General features: G+C 45.2%; 1 protein-coding gene across 1 annotated transcript in view; it reads left to right on the top strand.

The window, feature by feature from the left end:
* LOC120456682 (irregular chiasm C-roughest protein) overlaps positions 1 to 18012 on the top strand; it is a 36684-nt gene that overhangs the window by 16016 nt on the left and 2656 nt on the right. Inside the window, exons 2-5 of the mRNA XM_039643640.2 lie at positions 15349 to 16414; positions 16482 to 16584; positions 16674 to 16801; positions 16863 to 17970. Coding sequence (XP_039499574.1) covers positions 15374 to 16414; positions 16482 to 16584; positions 16674 to 16801; positions 16863 to 17970 — 2380 coding nt within the window. The 5' untranslated portion in view covers positions 15349 to 15373. The remainder of the gene's footprint in view (positions 1 to 15348; positions 16415 to 16481; positions 16585 to 16673; positions 16802 to 16862; positions 17971 to 18012) is intronic.

Here is an 18012-nt window from a genome sequence, read left to right as displayed (position 1 = left end):
ATCCTTTAATCAGTTCAATTTCTTTTTCCGCATTTTACACAGTTATTTCTATGCTTTGATTATTGCGATGGAACATTAACATTTAACAATTTATTAAATTCATCTAGTTGTTTATCATCGGTTTTTATTGCCACTTCACCCTTGGGCTGAATTAGTTTGCCCAACACTTCTGTTTGCGTTTATTCGATTAATTAACAAATTAATTGCGGGGCAACTTTACTCTAGCCACTAAGTCAACAGAAATCGAAAACTTTTCAAATTGTCATAATTATTCAAAATTGTTTTCTGCCCCATTTGAATACAGTTAGGCTCACTTTTTCATTGCTTTTCCGAGCGGCGATTCCAGCAACGTACTTGCCTTTAATCACGCCTCTTTGATTAATGGCTCGCCGGCAATTGACAGGAATTTTTGTTTGTAGTTCGAGGCGAAGAAAGCAGAAAGAAGGAGCCCGGAAAATAGAAAATAGAAATAGGGCCAACAAAAATGTTGCCAAGAATTTTTGTGGCCCAGCCAGAGACAAGCGACAATGAGACAAAATTGTCGCAGATTTTTCTCCTTCTTCTGGATTTTTCCCATTTTCCCATTTTCCCTGCCCTTCGGCATTCAAAGATGCAACAGCAAAGCGGCGGAAAATGTGGAAAGTGGGAAAGTGGGAAAGGTGGGAGAGGTGGGGAAAACCCGAGGTTGGGCAGATGCCTGGGCATGCCAAAGGTAGCTGCCAATTTATTTTGCATTTTCTCGAGTGATATTGGCCATCGCTTTTCCACCAGCTATTTGTATACCCTTTCTTAAAGTTGGTAGAACATGGAACATAGAACATAGAACGTAATATTTTTGCTCATTAATCCCTGTTTGTTTTTTACTTTAATTAAACAAAACTCAAGCAATAGATTACACATTCAACATAGAGCATTGGTGTTCTTTTATTTTCTATTCGTTGTGTGATTCTTTGCCATTTCTTTTTTCTGCCCGGTTTCTTTTCGTTCTTATCGCGACATTTTGCTGCTTGTGCGGGTATTTTTTCCAGGGGGGGGAAGGGGGGGAAGTGTTTGGAGGGCTTGGAATTCCTGCATAAATCGCATTGATACGGGTAGAAAAAAGGAAAGCATCTAAAAACGGTGTTTCAGAGGAGTTTCTGCTGTTGCTCGCCGGCAGACTTGGCCACGTTTTATGGCCACGCCCCCTCTTAACCCACTAGAGCACCGCCCTGGTCTGCTTAACCTGCACGTGATGTGAAAGAATCGCTATCCCAGCTGAGCCCAGAACGTGTCCTTCCTCCTAACTCCCAACTGCAACTCCAATTCACATCTCAGCTGGAGTCGACGTCTGCCCAGTGACACTGAGAAAAAAAGAAGACAACAAGCTAATGAATGAAGCTACATGTAACTGCTTCAAGATAATACAAATAATGATGCTAACAAAAGAAGCTCGATTGCTCAAGCTAAAAATTTGTATTTATAAACAGAAGTCATTTCATCGAACGCTGGTTTCTTGCAGTGCAGTCCTAATGATAAGTCTGAACTTTGTGGGGGGGAGGGGAGTGAAAGTTGGCCAGGGGTTATGGTTATATCCGGAACTCTGGTTGCATGTGAGTTCATGTGACAAATGAGCCAGCAGCCAGGATTCAAGAGTGCGGAAAGGGAGAAATGTTGTAGATAAAAAGCAGTTTGCAGTGCATCAGAAGCGGGGGGTGCAGGGGGGGGAGTAAATGCAATAAAAGCAGTAAAAGAAGTAAAAGTAGTAAAATAAATAAAAGCAGTAAAAGCATGGAAATGCATTACAACATTGTGGCATCAATATTTGATCAGAGAGCAAGCAATTCACGTTCGTCCATTCACAATTTAGTTCTTCATATTTTCATATATTCAAGTGCCTTTCAACTTAAATATACACAGAATTAGGTTACTGTAATTTATACATCTACTTGCAGCAGTATTTTTAACCAATATAGCCAAAACAAAATCGGTTTAAGCGACTTTAAGGCAAAGAAACCCCCTCTACCAATAGGAAAATTTCCCATCACTGATTGACTGCCAAAAGCGAATAATTCAAAGTTCCTGACTAACTTTCCCTTTTGTTCCTGCCATTTCTCTGCTTTTATGCCCTCTTGTTTATTTTCCTCGACTCGCTTTTCTTTTTTTTTCTTTGCCTTGATTTTTTCGGCTTTTGCGAACGGCCGTAGAATTTATTTTTATGACTCACGCACTTTTGCGGCTTCCGCTTAGCTGCTGCTCCATCAAAATGGAGCCATCAACACCTGCTTAGAAGGGAAAACTGAGTGGGAAAACTCAGAGGGAAATTCGGAAACTCTGGGGTAGCGAAAGTGAAAGGACTAAAGCGAGAAATATTTATTTCGCTGGCTGAGAAACTTGGCTTTGAGTTATGTCCGGCTGTCTGCGCAACTCAATTTGAATAAATTGTTGAAACAAAACTCAAGCATGTATGCACCGGAAAAAAAGAACTCCCACACACACACGCGCGCCACAAATGTAAATAAAAAAGCCTACACTCGAACAAAAACTCAAACAGAAGGATACAAATCGAGGGTGAGTTGGGGGGGGCGGAAAAATCCTGCGGGGCAGCGGGTTTGCCAAATGGGGGCAGTGATTTTCTTCACCCCGCCTGCGACTTTAAAATGAAGTTTACAGCTTTTCCCTTTTTCCGTTTGATTTTCCCCATTTGCGTGGGCACTGCAATTGCCAACAGTTTGAAATGTAAAGTGATGTTTTTGCATGTGTGCAGAATCAAGCGGCCAAACAATAAGTACAGTGTGACTTGCATCTGATCGACGAGGAAGCGAAAATTCAATGAAAATGAATTACAATTGCATTGGTTTATATATGGGGTAAATAATATATATTTTGAAGTACGAAATTTTATATATTTCTTAAACTATGAAGCACTCTCGATAGACTGTCGCGTTTTGTTTACAGTGAATCAAATCTGAAAATAAGTTTTGATAATTCACAACTAATGCTGCCGCAAAGGCAGCTATTTTTAAAATTGCATTGTGCACGTTTACATTTGAGATCTTTAAACAAAAACAATATCACAAATCTTCTTACCTTGGGTTACTTTGGATTCATCCTCCCACGTTGGAGCATCAGCCACAGTAGTCGCATCCAAAAGTTAGGCTACTCTCTCCTTTTGCCCAGCTCCTTTCCTCTCTCCACGTCAGAGATCACAGCTGGTTGTAGCTACTCGAAAATAGCTGGCTCAGGCACTTTCACTTGGTCGATTATTATTAGCACATTATTGATATTTTCAGCTGCCACTAAAATTCACTTCTTACACTTGGTATTTTTAAAAAACACCCTGGAAAAGTAGTTTGGTTAAGTAGAACTTTTGAGAAGCGCAGAGGAGGGCACTTATTATTTGGTATTATTTAGTATTTAGTATCTCCTAGTATTTAGTATTATTTAGTATTTAGTATTATTTAGTATTTACTATTACTTAGGATTTAGTATTTTCTAGTATTATTTAGTATTTTTTATTACTTAGGACTTAGTATTTTCTAGTATTATTTAGTATTTACTATTACTTAGGATTTATTATATTATATTATACGTTCCGAGGCGCTGAACAAGTGAAACTTTGCCTTTAGCAGGCGTTCACTGTGGGCCCATAAAGCAGAAGCTGTAGCCGCCCACGCGGCTTTTAAGCTTATTTACTGCTTATATATTTTAACACTCCCCGTGCCCAAAAAGAGTCCCCTCACAAAAAACTGGCACAGCTTCCCCTGCATATCGCTTCCCTGCCCCTCGACCCTGCCCCCACACACCCGGGGGGGGCTCCCCCTCTTTCCTAACCCCTCTTTCCACCCATCGAAGTCCCACGCCCAATGCGAGAATTACAGCAGCAAACGGCGGTATTGGAGCGGGCTTCAATATATATTTTATTTTTCGGCAGCACTTCCGTGGCAGTCAGCCAACACCCCCTACCTCCCCCCCTCTCGATGGCCCTCAACATGACAAATGGCTGCAAATCGTCTTCCTGTCGCGACCGCCGCGTTGACAGCAAATGGTTTTTCCTTTTTTATTCCGCTTTTTTCAGCGCCTTTTTTCTTTTTTTTTGTGTTGTGTTTGCTGGCATATTTTTTATCGTTATTTTTCATTATTTATTTATTTATTTAGCATTGCTTGTACATTTTCGTTATATTTATGCCTGCACCAAGTTTCATCGCGAAACATTCTTATCTGCAAGTTTTTCGGCTTTCCATTTCCACTGGAAAGCTGCCACTAAAGTCGCACTTTAAGCAACAGTTTCGGGCAGTTTACTCCTAATATTTTAGAAGCAACTTTAGTGGCCCCCGTAGAATGTGGGAGAAGGGGATAAAACAGATTTAAATAAAGCCATTCACCTTGAGAGTAATGGGAAATATTTGGATGCCACCCAAAAAGTACTCGACTTTGATTTAAGCCGCAACGCCCACTGGCAGAGGACGCGATTGAACCCAAAATGAAAGCGGGGCGACCTTTTCCAAATTGGTAAATTTGCGAAATTCAAGCGTTCTGAGGTTTTGCAACCTTTCAACCCCGCAAATAACCCTTAACCCTTTAAACCCGCCAAAATGTCCGGGCACCGCAGTCTTGTCAACTTATTTAGTGCTCGGCCGCAAGACCCAATCACAAACACACGAACAAGTTGGGGCATATTAGCTACAGCGGTACGAGACATACATGCATACATGTGATATATGTGCGAGCGTGAGAGAGAGAGAGAGAGAGAGAGAGAGAGAGGGAGGGATATACATACATAGGTTATATGGCAGGGGAAAACAATGCACTGGCAACACGCAATCCAAAAAGTGAACTAAAGTTCAGAGGCGGAAATTTCGCAGCGACCGCAGCGACCAGAAAACAGAACCGAAAACCCAAAAGCAAAACCAACACCAACATCGAGAAGCCGGCGTGGGGTTAACGGCGGCTGTTAGGGGGCGTTAGGGGGTTAAGAGCGGCTGCCAACTAAACATTACGCATACGCCTCGTTGTCTGCGCGCCAACACACACCTGACCCACAGCTGTGGCACGCATAATAGCATTTAAAAAAAACTGTGGAAGTTCTAGTTTTCATAAGCGTTTTAATGCATAATAAATGTAAGGATATAGAAATTATTTAATGGGTCTTTAGGCGCGCAACTGAATGTACTTCATGAGTACATTTATTACAGCACATGGACAAGTTGTGTGTACACAGGCATATTACGTTTTTTTCGTAGATAGCTATAATGAGTAGCAAAGTCTTGACCGCGAGTGTATGGAAGTCTGACCATTCGGCGGACCAGCGGCAGCTGGAAAAGCTCTCACAAAAGAAGCAAACAAAGCGGAAGGAAATAAAGAAAAAAGTGGGCGACGACCTTTTCACGAAAATTCATTGTCAAGCCGTGTGTGCCGAGGAAAATGAGGGAAAATGCGGGGACAAGGCGGGGAAATGCGCGGGTGCGAATGAGAGGCAGAATGAGTGGACCTGCACCTGACACGAAACTGTTGACGAAGTCGGGCCACTTCAAACAGTTTTTGCCCCCACGATTCCCCACGGCCCCGCGACCCCGCGACCTCCCGAGGCCGTTTATTAAAACTAATTAAAATGTTTAAAACATTTATAGAACAAACGGAACGAAATGGAACGACCAGGGACGCGGGGAGGGAACAATACACTGGCAAGGACATTCAAGGGGAGCGAGTCCTTAATTGCCGCAATTAACGTTTGGCAACAACGCACCACCGCACCACCACCCATTCTGAGTTTTGTTTCATTGCCAGAACCAAACCGGAAATACTTTATGCATTTCGTTTTTTGTTGCCCAAATGCAATATTTAGTGCTTTAAATTGAAGGAAGCCGCAAGAAAGCAGTTCCTTTCGAAGTCTTATACTCTTCTTGAAAGTAGAGATCCTGGGATCCTTTCACTGACCTCGTACAACTTTCGTTTGCCCGGATTTGGCAGGCGTATTTCCCGCTGGCATCCAGCGAAGAATGTCCAGGAAGGACAAAGCTCCTTGTGCGTCCGGCCACTTCATCAATCCCTGCCGCTCGCCATATCCCCGAGCTGAGCTGCTCCCATTTTAGTTGCTGCCAGCCATTCACAAACTGCCAAGGAGCGCGATTTTCCGCCCTTTATTTTACGCCTTTATCCAGCAGATTTTCCGTTCATCTTTTCCCCCTCTTTTTTTTTTTTTTTTTTTGCTCTCTTTCTCTGCTTTGATTTGCATTTCTGCTGGTGACATCGATTTGGCCGCTTTTCAAGTGCACAATTCTCTTTCATTTCTTTTGCCACACACACATATCTCCTCTCTGTTCTCGATTGCTTTTGTTTTCTTCGCGTTTTTTGTTTTTGTTGCTGGATATCGCTGCGCGACATTTGCATAAGCCCGCATAGAGCCACGCCCCCCCGCCCCCTGTGTGCACTGTAAAATGAAAAGTCGCTCTTTTGATCGAAAAACACGGTGGAGTTGCGACTTGTAGCAGCGGTGGATTTCATGTTTCAGGAGGGACGGAAGTCTTGCAAGTGATCTGTCTTGTAAATAAAATATGCATATATATATATGTACATATGTATATACATAAACATATATTATGGCCATATTCAATGATTTATAGCTAACTTTTTGCAGCGTGCATGTTGCTTATATGGCTTATATAACACATTGCACTTTATTATTTACTGCCTTTCCAAAATCGTCGTCGATGCACTTGCACCATCACCCACATCACCCATACCACCCACTGCCACCCATCTCTACCCCCCGCAACTCCCCTGGCCCCGCAGCTGGAGGTCCACTCATGCGCAAGGACAAAATGCTTTTCCAAATTGATTGAAGGCGCGCTTCGGCTAGATAACTAATCAATACATTATTGTAATGCTATGCCAAAATTAAGATCCGCCAACAATTTAGCACTATTTTGTTAAATTCCACATGAAATATGCATATAAACCATAAAAATGAAGCGAAAACGCCAAAAGATTTACTTAACTATGCGATGTGAGTGCAGAATATGAAATTTTCTGCCACATTTAGCATATTCCACATTGTGTCCATAATTTTTATGCCGCTCTCTCGTTTTCGCTGGCAACCGCAGGGGGCAGGAATGCATGCTACATTTTTTGTTATTCAACTGCACCAAATTATTTCGAAAAAAACGGCAAGCAGGGCACACAAAAAAAAAATAAAACTAGAGAAACCAAATGCATGTCCTAATTGATGACAGGGCAAACATGGGGAAAAGCAAAGACATGGGCGAAGTAGTGGAGCCAATAACAACAAAGGGGGGAGAATGGGCTAAATCGAAACTAAGCAAAACAAAGGCTAAAACCGAAACCGAAAGAGAAAGAAATACAAAAAAAAAGCAGAAAATAGAAAACAGAAAACAGAAAACGCAACGAAGTTTTGCACAATTTAGTGCACATTGTTGCCATTTATTGTTGTTATTGCCGCTGTAAAATTGACTTAACTGTACTGCAACAGCAATAATAGCCACCCCCCGACCCCTCAGCCAGCCCTGGCCTACACTGGCACAAAAAAGCAGGCTGCCAATTCAAAGCACCTCTAAAGCCATTGAATGCTTATTACTTGGGCATGGTCACACTGCCGGCGTTGGCCATCCAGCAAGGTCACACTGCTAACGTGATGATGATCCCGCTGCTGGCGTATTTTTAGTCACACAGAGAGGGAAAAATGTATCCCCCATTTTTTTTTGTGTGCACGAAGGCATTAGAAAATCGCTCCTCGGTCTAACCCTTTTTTATTTCGTCCTACTGGTTGGGGAACTTTGTGCCCATTATTGATCCACTGCATGCAGGAGAGACTATTCCTTCCACCTTAACTGAGGGGCGTAACCTCGCTCAACTCTCGACCCCCAGCCCCCTCAGCCCCACCCATGGGAATGCCTAATACGGGTCTTTATTTAATTTAATGCCATTTTGTGCTGCCACCCTGCACAAAAAGGGATGAAGCCGAAGGAGCAACAACTTAATATTCATAATAATAATACGAGCAAATAGACTGTGCGAGAGATAGGAAAAAACATCAAATGCCACAAAGGGCGAGCTGGTTGGCCTTTCTCTTTAAAGGCGGCTATGGTGTTGTGTGCTAAAAAAATAAAAAATAGTAAGGCAAAAATAATGCATTAAGTTGCTTTGCATATAACGGGTGTTTTTTTTAGATATACGGCCAAATATGTTGGAAAAAGTCATTGCAAATTGGACGTCCAGATTGGACTACATCCGAGCCAGCCGTGGCGGTCATATGCCAGAAATCATATTTAAAATGTAATGCCACAAGATTATCTTTCATGTCAATAAAATTCATGTCAATCGAATAATCCATCGTTGTTTTATTGCAATTTAAAGTTCTATACCTCTAAAAAAAACACCCGTTACATATGTGTATGTACATATGTATATTTGGTATGTGTCTAGTGAAAATATTACATTAATTCGGCAATCGTTTTCATTCACTTAAGTTGCAGCGACTCTTTGCTCTTTTTAATGCACAGTGTGCACTCAGCATAAGGTTCGCAATTTCTTTAATATGTTTTTATTTTCCTTGGATCGTGCACCTTTTAGCTGTGCCACTTCCACACGTTGACACTGTGCAAAAAAAGCAAATGCATTGCAACAAATTGAAATAGCAGTGCTACACATTTTCGTACCTTTTGCACATTTATTTGGTTTATTTCTTAATGCTTCATGCTTTATGCTCTGTGCTTCTTATGCTTCATGCTACAATTTTTAGATTCATGCGTTAGCCAAATTTGTTGCAGTGTGCTCGTATTCATTACTGCGTGAATGATTCATTCGATAGTCGCTGCAGTTGCAGCTATTCCCATGTAAAACTTGTGTCCGTGTCCGTGTCCGTGTCCGTGTGAGTGTGCGGTGCATCTGTGTGTGTGTGTGTTTAAAAAAGAGATTGTTTATTATACAGCAGACGGCGGAAGGCAGCGGCGCAGTCGCCTCCTTGCAACAATAACACAAAACTACAAAAGGAGCGCAGCAACAACGAGAAACACATGTCCGCTTGGGCGCCTTGTCTTAGCACAACCACCCCCCCCCCCTCCCCTCACCTCCCCTGACACCCCTTGCCCCTTGGAAGTCCCAGGACAACAGGCGCCTTGTTGCACATGAATAGACACGCACACACGTGCAATTACCACCGCTCCCCTTACCTTCTCATTCTCATACTTATTCTTTATTTTTTTGCTTATTTTTCAGTACTTTGCTTAAACGCTTTAAATTGTTTTCCATTTTCCGTTTTTCCCTTTTTTTTTGGGGCGTTGTTGTTTTGGGGCAAAGAAAATTTGTAGCTAAGCGCATTTGGGGAATTTAAACTCATTTTGTGAGCCTTTTCGTAAATCGCCCAGGACCTCTTCCCTCGTCCCTTTTCCCATTAGGGGAATTCCCGTTAGGGGAATACACTGAAGGAGCAGCGGCGAAAAGGATATGTTTATGCAGCCTGGTATATCTTTCAATATGTTATTAAGCAATAAAATGTTTATGCTAAATGAAAAGTAAAAAATGGCTCAAGGCAAATGTTTCGTAGTTGTAGAAAAGGGAAACAAAGGACCTTTTTGCAAAATGTCGTTATTAATTAACGCACTTCCCATAAGCATTTAGGCCAACAAGCAGCTGATGGCCAGCAGTGGAATATTTCGCCTGCAGTTAATTACCGCAGTTAACGCGTTCATTCGCAATTTCGGAATTTGCTGGATTCCAATTGAATCAATTGCAATTCGAATTTCACAGTGCTGCTCAATCACTTTGCCAGCACAGCGCCATCTAGTGTAAATATGGCGAAGCACTTGCGCCGCGGGTCAAGAGGGCACAACATTTGAACTTTGCACGGACAAAGGGGCGTAGAAGCCGCCTTAAAAAGGGGGGTACTTTCAGTTGGTACACTGACAAAAATATTGTGAATATCCCAGTTTAGGCACCCTTCGAAAACCACCTGTGCACCGCCGCCCCTTCTCAATATCGCATGTGCGCCACTGATCTATGGCATATTAGAGGTGCCAAAGGGGGGGAAAGAGTGAGAGGGGGTGGTGGGGGCGGTGCGCTTTGCTTTATTGTTATAGAGCAAACAATTTCGTGTCATCCGCAATTAGGCAGGTTTCAGGCTCAGGCTCGCGTAATATCGATTTAATTGCGCCCGCTCGCCGACGCGTCGGGCGGTGGAGGGGGAGGGGTTAAGATGGCCCACCAGGGGTTAAGCATATATGCATGAGGTATCCAAAACAACAACAACAACAACCACCAGGTGGATAATGTGGCCGTGGCGAATGGAAAGGCAAGCGAATGCGACACGCAAAGATTCCAAAGACGCAAATGAATGATTGCGCCAATTTGAAAGCCAGTCATTCAATTAATAAGTGCCATAAATAAATAAATAATATAATTTAAATAAATATATATAGATTTTGTATAGATTGTATAGATATACTGATGATACAGCAGACACTCGAAATTTGCAGACTTTCTGCAAATCCAGCTGCCCAGGCGCATTAAAGAAGGACCTATTTTTCAGCGGGGGAGTTTAATTCGCTCCAGAGATGCTCCCCCCCCTTAACACCCCACCCCTGGCAGTTGACACACTACATGCATAATGGAATTTAGTGTACCGCTTGGTCTCATTCGCATTGGCATTCCCGTTCTCGTTTCCACTTGCCGCTGCCGTCGAACTGAATGAGGTTCCAATGTGATTGCATTAACATTTGACAACGTCAGGAGCACAGGACTTTCGGTCACAATGCTGCAGACGTGCCCAACTACAAGGGGGGCCCAACATACGGCGACACTGCGCGAAATGGGTGGCGACTTGTCGTGCTGTCGCCTTGAAGAGTTTTGCAGCCACTCTCGAGAGGCGCGCACATTTGTTTTCAGTGCGCGGCGACACACAGATGTGTGCATACATTAACAAAAGGTCCTTTCGTCCTTTCGGCAACCGCCTGCGTTTCTGTGCTTCTGATGGCAAAGTTGCTTTGTTGCCGTCCCCCGCTTAATATGCAGGATTTTGTTATTAATATTCAATTAAAAGGCTTCAGCTTCAGTTTCAGCCGGAGTGCTGGTCTAAAACGGGGCAGTGGGCGGGGGCGTTGGGTTCCGTGGGCGTGGCCGTTGGCAAGTGCGAAGGCGGCGCGAAAAGTTTTGCTTAGCTCCCCGCTGCTTTTTCCTCCCACGTTTTATTTTCCTGTTGGGGAGCGAAATTTTGCCTCCCAAAAAAAATTGATGAATTTATTGGCCAAGCCACGCCCACCCACCTCCAGCCGCCTCCTCGACGCCCCCGACTAATTTATAGCTGCTACTGATGAGCGGCCAGCAGAAGAAGAAGAAGTAGAAGAAGAAGAGCAAGTGGCACCAGCTGAACAACATAAATTTGATTACGATTTTTCCTTATTTTCTTGTTAGTTTTCTTGTTGCTCTTCTCCTCGCAGTGGGAACAGTCACGTGTCCTTAACTGTTCCCAGTTTCAGCTGTGGCGCAAATTTGGGACTAGTTTTAAGCTATAAATAGCTGGGAATATGTTTGAAGTGCATTTTGTTGAAATATTTTTACACTACATCTTTAAGTTAGTCGCTATGCGAGAAGTAAACTTCCGCCAACTCAAATAAAAAAGGATAATAAACACATGACAATCCAGCAAGAGCGCGTGTGTGTGTGTGTGTGTGTTAATTTGCTTCAATGTGCTGGTGTGTGTGTGTGTGTGTGTGGCGTAGTTTTCCAAAGAGAAGGAAAAACTTTTGTTTACCCATTGCTAATGCTGGGAATGAAAGATATTTCCAGCGAAAATTCCTTCGTGAGGGATCTAATTAACATAATGTTGGGAACACCACCCCCTCCCCTTCTCCCTCTCCCTCCCGCGCTCCTTTTTTTTTTTTTGTCTTTTTTCCAACCGTCTCTATGACACTGCATTCGTGTGGGTGTAGGTGTGCCTGTGTATTTACTTGTGTGTGTCATTAGCGTTTTCGTGGCATGTGTTTTTCCGCTTTTCCTGTCGCCGGTTTAAGTTGCCGTATTACACTAAACGAAAAACTGTGCGCTAAATTATAAACAATATTAGACTAATTTTAAATTAATTCATTTATTTTCTCCGTCAGCTATAGAGTGTTTCATTGTTAAGGAAAACGATTAAATTTTTCACAGAATTCCCAAACTACTCTGCTAGTTTTTCCTGAACCTGTCCCTTTCTGTCCGCCGTATAGCTGTCTCTGTCGCTTTTCCTTTTCTGCTGGCATTTTCACATTTTCAGCACGTGCGTTCGCGACAACAGCAACAACAAGATTAGTACCTAAACTAAACCAAACTCAAGTAACTACAATGACAACAAAAGCAACAACAAGAACGCCGACAGTCAGCAATTACAATAAACAAAACAAAACGCAGCGAATTCTGGAAAATGGAGAAAAGCGGAGGGGTGTGCGGGGAGAAGGGAAAATGGTGAGAGGGGGGTGTGAGAAAAAGACACAGAAACGGAAAGGATAGGAAATGGGAAACGACAAGGTGGGGCCTCGAAAAATGTACATTGCCCCGATTATGGTTGTTATATTTCGAAAGAGTACAGTCAGCAGGCAATTAACGCGAACTATGCGCGTTAAATGCGATTGTCCAACACTGAATTTATTTGTTAGTTTAACGAGTTCGCAACACTGAGCGGCACAACTAAAAAAGGCGAAATTATGCGAATTAGGCGAAACCAACAACATTTTGATTCCAGCTAGAGGTTAATAAACCTTTATATTTGCTCCGCTCCACTTCACATGTAGCTGTGGACAATCGTAGTGATTATAGTGTAATTCATGATCTTGGGCACAATAAAAAGCAAGTGACACAGCGATGGCAGACCGAAAGTAATTTTAATGTCTCGCCTGGAAGTACATAAAAGCCGGAGTCGCCAAGTCGCGGGGCACAGGAAGAAGAAAGTTCCAATACCTTGGGTCCCAAGCACGCAAAAGAAAATGGGGGAAAATGGCGAGGGGTTTGGTGGGGGGTGGGGGTCTTGGGGGCTAGAGACTATCGGGGAAGTGGTTTTTACTATCCAACGAGAATCTACCGCAACTAAAAACAAAAGTTATGTGTGCACGAAAAATCATGTCCAGTCATTTCCTGTACAACTTCGGCCAAAGGACCCATGGGGTCCTGCCACACAGTGGTGCAGTGTGGAGGGGGGAGGAGTGTGGCGAATTTTGGGGGGTGGGGGCTACAAACCCCTCCCCCCGACCACCACGCCACTCAAGCCAAGCGGCTTTCGTTCGCTGGCCTTTTATGGTCATAAAAATTTTATTATAATTTTTAATAATTTAGGCAAGCATATTGCTGCCAGCGAAGCGAACCAGTAGCTATCCAAAGTTTTTCCACTGTTTTCCTTTGCCTTTTGTCCAAGCCCTCACCCCCCTTCCCTTTTATCACCTGGCATATACGCACGCCGGCCATTTCCGGCTCTATATATGCCCCAACTCTCTCTCGACTCTTCTGGGGAACGGACAAAATACGGACGGACACGGCTACGGACAGTGGAGCACAGTAGTCGCAGTCAAAGTGCAAATGCCGTAAATCATGGCGCTGGTAAACAAGCAACAGAGGCAGCTGAACACCACACAGAAAACATGGCGAAAATGGTCGAGAAGGTGTAATGGCACCTGCGCATACCCTGGAAAACTCTGATTCAGTGCACTAGTCCAAGTTTTAGGAACTTTTTGCTAGTTAACCCTTTAATTATATTCAAGAAAGGATATATAAATGGTAAATAAATTATATACTACAATAGCCTAAAATGCCCAGCCATTTAGAGGGTAGCAGCAGGAAGAAAAAGCGCAGAAAATAGCAAAAGGATAGCCGTATAGCTATAGCCGCAGCTAAAGCGATAGTGATACGGATTGTTCGGATATATGTATATGTATTTGCGGATGTATGCTGTCTTTCGGCGCGTTTCGTTAGCGTTTCAAACGCGTTTTGAGCTTCGCTTTTTTCTGTTTTTCTCTGCTTTCCGCGCTTTTTCGTTTTTCGTTTTCCGTTCCATTGTTTCACTTTTCACGTGCTTGTTTTTTGTTTTTTTGGCCCTGCGAAGGTGGTGCCAATTTGATGAAATCGTTAGCATTACCCACGGTTTTAGATGTCGACAAGGAGAAAATGCGGTGAAAAACTGGGCGCTTTTCCACGGCTTCAAGGATAAGGCAAAGCCAAAACAAGCTCGCACTCGATAAGGAGTTAAAAATGTTTTGCCAGCGAGAAACGCATTTCGCATATACACAAACCAATTTAACTTATTTATTTCCAACAAGTGAGAAACTTTTAATTCACCTCAACCAAATGAATACTTCTACTTTAAATATTCTGTGGCTAGTACGGATTTTTTGTTTACCCCACGAAAAGGAAAATGAATCGAAGAAAAATACGAACAGCAAACAAAGACCGCAAATGCCAAGGCCAAACAGCCACTGACAGGGAATGAAAGGGAAAACTAGGGGGAGGTCCTATCCCATATGTCATACATATGTTTGGCGGCCTCATGTTTGTTTATGGGGGCCGCATTCAGAGTCGAGGAAATGGTACACAAACCCAACGGAAAGTACGAAAAAAATCGACGACGAAAATGTGTGAAAAAACGCGTTACAAAATCGCTGGGAAAAAACGCCATAAGGCGAAAATGCGTGCCAAGTTCGCAACGAATTTCGGTTTTCGGCTCAAAGAACAGAGGAGTCTCCTATAGATTTATAGCAAGAAATGTAGCAAACTTAAAAGGTATACTTTTGTAGTTCCATATTTGTGTTTTTTTTTTGGCTGATTTATTTGTTTCTCTCGGTGCACAAATGCAGTTGCATTTGCAGCTTAGCAGCAGTTGCAGTTGCATTCGCAGTCTGCTGCAGTTGATGGCACAAATCCAGACAACTGACAAGGCCCACAAATATTCCGCAGCGTAATACCAGAGTTCTTTCTTTCTTTCTTTTTCTTTTTTATTTTTATTTTTGTTGCCATCATGCACACTCTGCCCTTTCATTTGGTTTAAACTTGACCCACAAAACGAATTTTATTGCATTCGTTTGCCATGCGAGAAGTGAAAGGTGCAAAGGCGGCGACGAAAAAAAGGAAGGAAAGGGGATTTTAAACAGTCGCATCTCCTTTGCAAGCTTGGCAGCCTGGCTTGTAATTATTTTCTATGGCATCAGCTTGCAATCCGATTGCATTCAGTGCGAAACTGAACGCTGTAATTCAATTGAGGGGAAAAACCATAAATAGCCACAAAAAAACTGATAAGCGCAGGTAGAATTTTACATAAGTTGAAGTGCTTTTTGCTCATTCTACGATTATTACTATAACTATATACTATAACTTTTCATTTGGTTTTTATGCTTCTTGCAGCTGAGTTAACAATTTGGCGCTGAAAATGAAGAGAATGCGCAGCAGTCGCCTCCTGGTGCTGCCACTGATCCTTGTGCTGATCCTGACGCTGCTCCTCCAACCAATTGCCGTCCACGCCAAGTCAAAGAAGAACAAGTCCAGTCAGAGCTCGCACCACGGTGACTCCTCATCCTCCTCATCCTCCTCCTCCTCCTCCGCATCATCCTCCTCGTCAAGTGCCTCCGCAGCGGCAGCGGCGGATGAGAGCAAATCGAAGGGCGGCGACAATGGGGGTCAGCACTTTGCCATGGAGCCGCAGGACCAGACGGCCGTCGTCGGCTCCCGTGTGACGTTGCCCTGCCGGGTGATGGAGAAGGTGGGTGCGCTGCAGTGGACGAAGGACGACTTCGGACTGGGCCAGCATCGCAATCTCAGTGGCTTCGAGCGCTACTCGATGGTGGGCAGCGACGAGGAGGGCGACTTCTCACTGGACATCTATCCCCTGATGCTGGACGACGACGCCAAGTACCAGTGCCAAGTGGGTCCCGGTCCGCAGGGCGAGCAGGGCATTCGCTCGCGATTCGCAAAGCTAACGGTGCTCGTGCCGCCGGAGGCACCGAAAATCACCCAAGGCGACTACCTGGTGACCACCGAGGATCGTGAGATCGAACTGGAGTGCGTGTCGCAGGGTGGCAAGCCCGCCGCCGAAATCACCTGGATCGATGGCCTGGGCAATGTGCTCACCAAGGGCATCGAGTATGTCAAGGAACCGCTGGCCGATTCGCGTCGCATCACGGCCAGATCCATACTGAAACTGGCGCCCAAGAAGGAGCATCACAACACAACGTTTACGTGCCAGGCGCAAAACACCGCCGATCGCACCTACAGATCGGCGAAACTGCTGCTCGAGGTGAAGTATGCGCCCAAGGTCAGCGTTTCGGTGGTGGGCGGTGCACTGGCGGGTGGCAAAATTCCCGAGGGCGCCGAGGTGATCCTCAGCTGCCAGGCGGACGCCAATCCGCATGAGCTCAGCTATCGCTGGTTCATCAACGACGAGCTCATGACCGGCGACTTTACCACCAAAATGGTAAGCGCACCAAACTCTATGCTCGCCATATGAATGCACCAAGTAACGTCTTTCCCTTTTTCTCCAGATCATTCACAATGTTTCGCGGCAGTATCACGATGCCAGTGTCAAGTGCGAGGTGGTCAATGCGGTGGGCAAGAGCGAGCAGAGCAAGAAGCTGGACATAAGCTGTAAGTACTTCTCCCTTCTCCCTTCCCATTCCCATTTCCCATTTCCCTAACTTCCCATTTTCTAAACAAACGCTTTTTCGCCCGCCCAGTTGGCCCAGTTTTCCGCCAGCGTCCCGTCAGCGTGGAGGCCGATCTGGGCGCCACTGTGAGCATGCGCTGCGATGTGGCCGGCAATCCGGAGCCCGAAATCGAGTGGATCAGCGAGAACTCCGACCAGGTGCGTTACACTCTTGATGAGCTGACTTTGATGAGGTATCTAAGACTATCATCTACTGTAGGTGGTTGGCGTGGCCGCGGAACTGAAGCTAAAGGTGAGCAGCGAGACGGCCGGGCGCTACTTCTGCAAGGCGGTGGTCAATGGGTTTCCGGAAATCGGAGCCGAGGCAACGCTGTACGTGAAGCGAGCACCGATCATCACCTCGCACAAGGTGCAGTTTGGCGGCGTGGGCGGTCGCGTGAAGATCGATTGTCTGGCGTTCAGCATACCGAAGGCGGAGCACATACTGTGGTCGTTTGAGGGCAAGATCATCAACATGAGCAGCGCCGATCCGGATATCTACATCTTCGAGGAGCATCATTTGCCGGAGGGCGTGCGTGCCGCGCTGATAATACGCGATAGCAAGGCGACGCACTTTGGCAAGTACAATTGCACGGTGATGAATTCGTATGGCGGTGATTCGCTGGTCATAACACTGCTGCGCGAACCGGGCAACATACCCGTGCTGCTGGTCGTCATGGGCTCCATGTTCTGCGTGGCCATCATCCTGATGGTCGTGATGATCATCATTGTGTACCGCAAGCGGCGCAGCCGCAAGAAGCCAATGCCAGCGGACGTGATACCGGAGGCGTCGCGCGGCGGTGATAAACTCAACGAACTGAAGAGCGAGCTGCGTGCGAAGGCCTATGACGTGGAGTATTCGGAGGCGGGCGGCGATGGCCTGGCCATCAATCTCACCCAATCCCCGATGCCCGATGTCCAGATGAAGGGCGCCACACTGGGTGTGCCACTTGCGGGCCCGGTGAAATTCGATGAGCGCTTTGCGGGCGACTTTGGCGGCGATCGCTACAATCGCCAGTGTCACATCAAGAATCTGAAGAACCAGCAGGAGCCCACCGCCTACAAGGGCAGTCCACAGACGCAGGCCAATGGCTATGCCCACTACTTTGAGTACGCCCTGGACTACAGTCCGCCGGGCGAGGGCGCTGGCGTGGTTGTGAGCGGCGGTGGTGGTGGCAAGCTTAAGAACGGTGGCATGAACTCGGCCACGCTGCCGCACTCGGCGGCCACCGTGAATGGGGGCGGTGCTGGCACTGGGGGCGGGGCCAGTCTGCCGCGCAACCAGCGACACGAGACTCAACAATCGCAGCAGGCAAACGGATTTCTCGGTGAGTTCTTTTAACCATTTATTGCATTTGCCGTGCAACTAA

Source organism: Drosophila santomea, chromosome X (assembly GCF_016746245.2).
Source record: "Drosophila santomea strain STO CAGO 1482 chromosome X, Prin_Dsan_1.1, whole genome shotgun sequence".
Classification (NCBI taxonomy): Eukaryota; Metazoa; Arthropoda; class Insecta; order Diptera; family Drosophilidae; genus Drosophila; species Drosophila santomea.
Note: the sequence above shows the minus strand (reverse complement) of the source record. Positions and strands in the feature narration are given on the sequence as shown.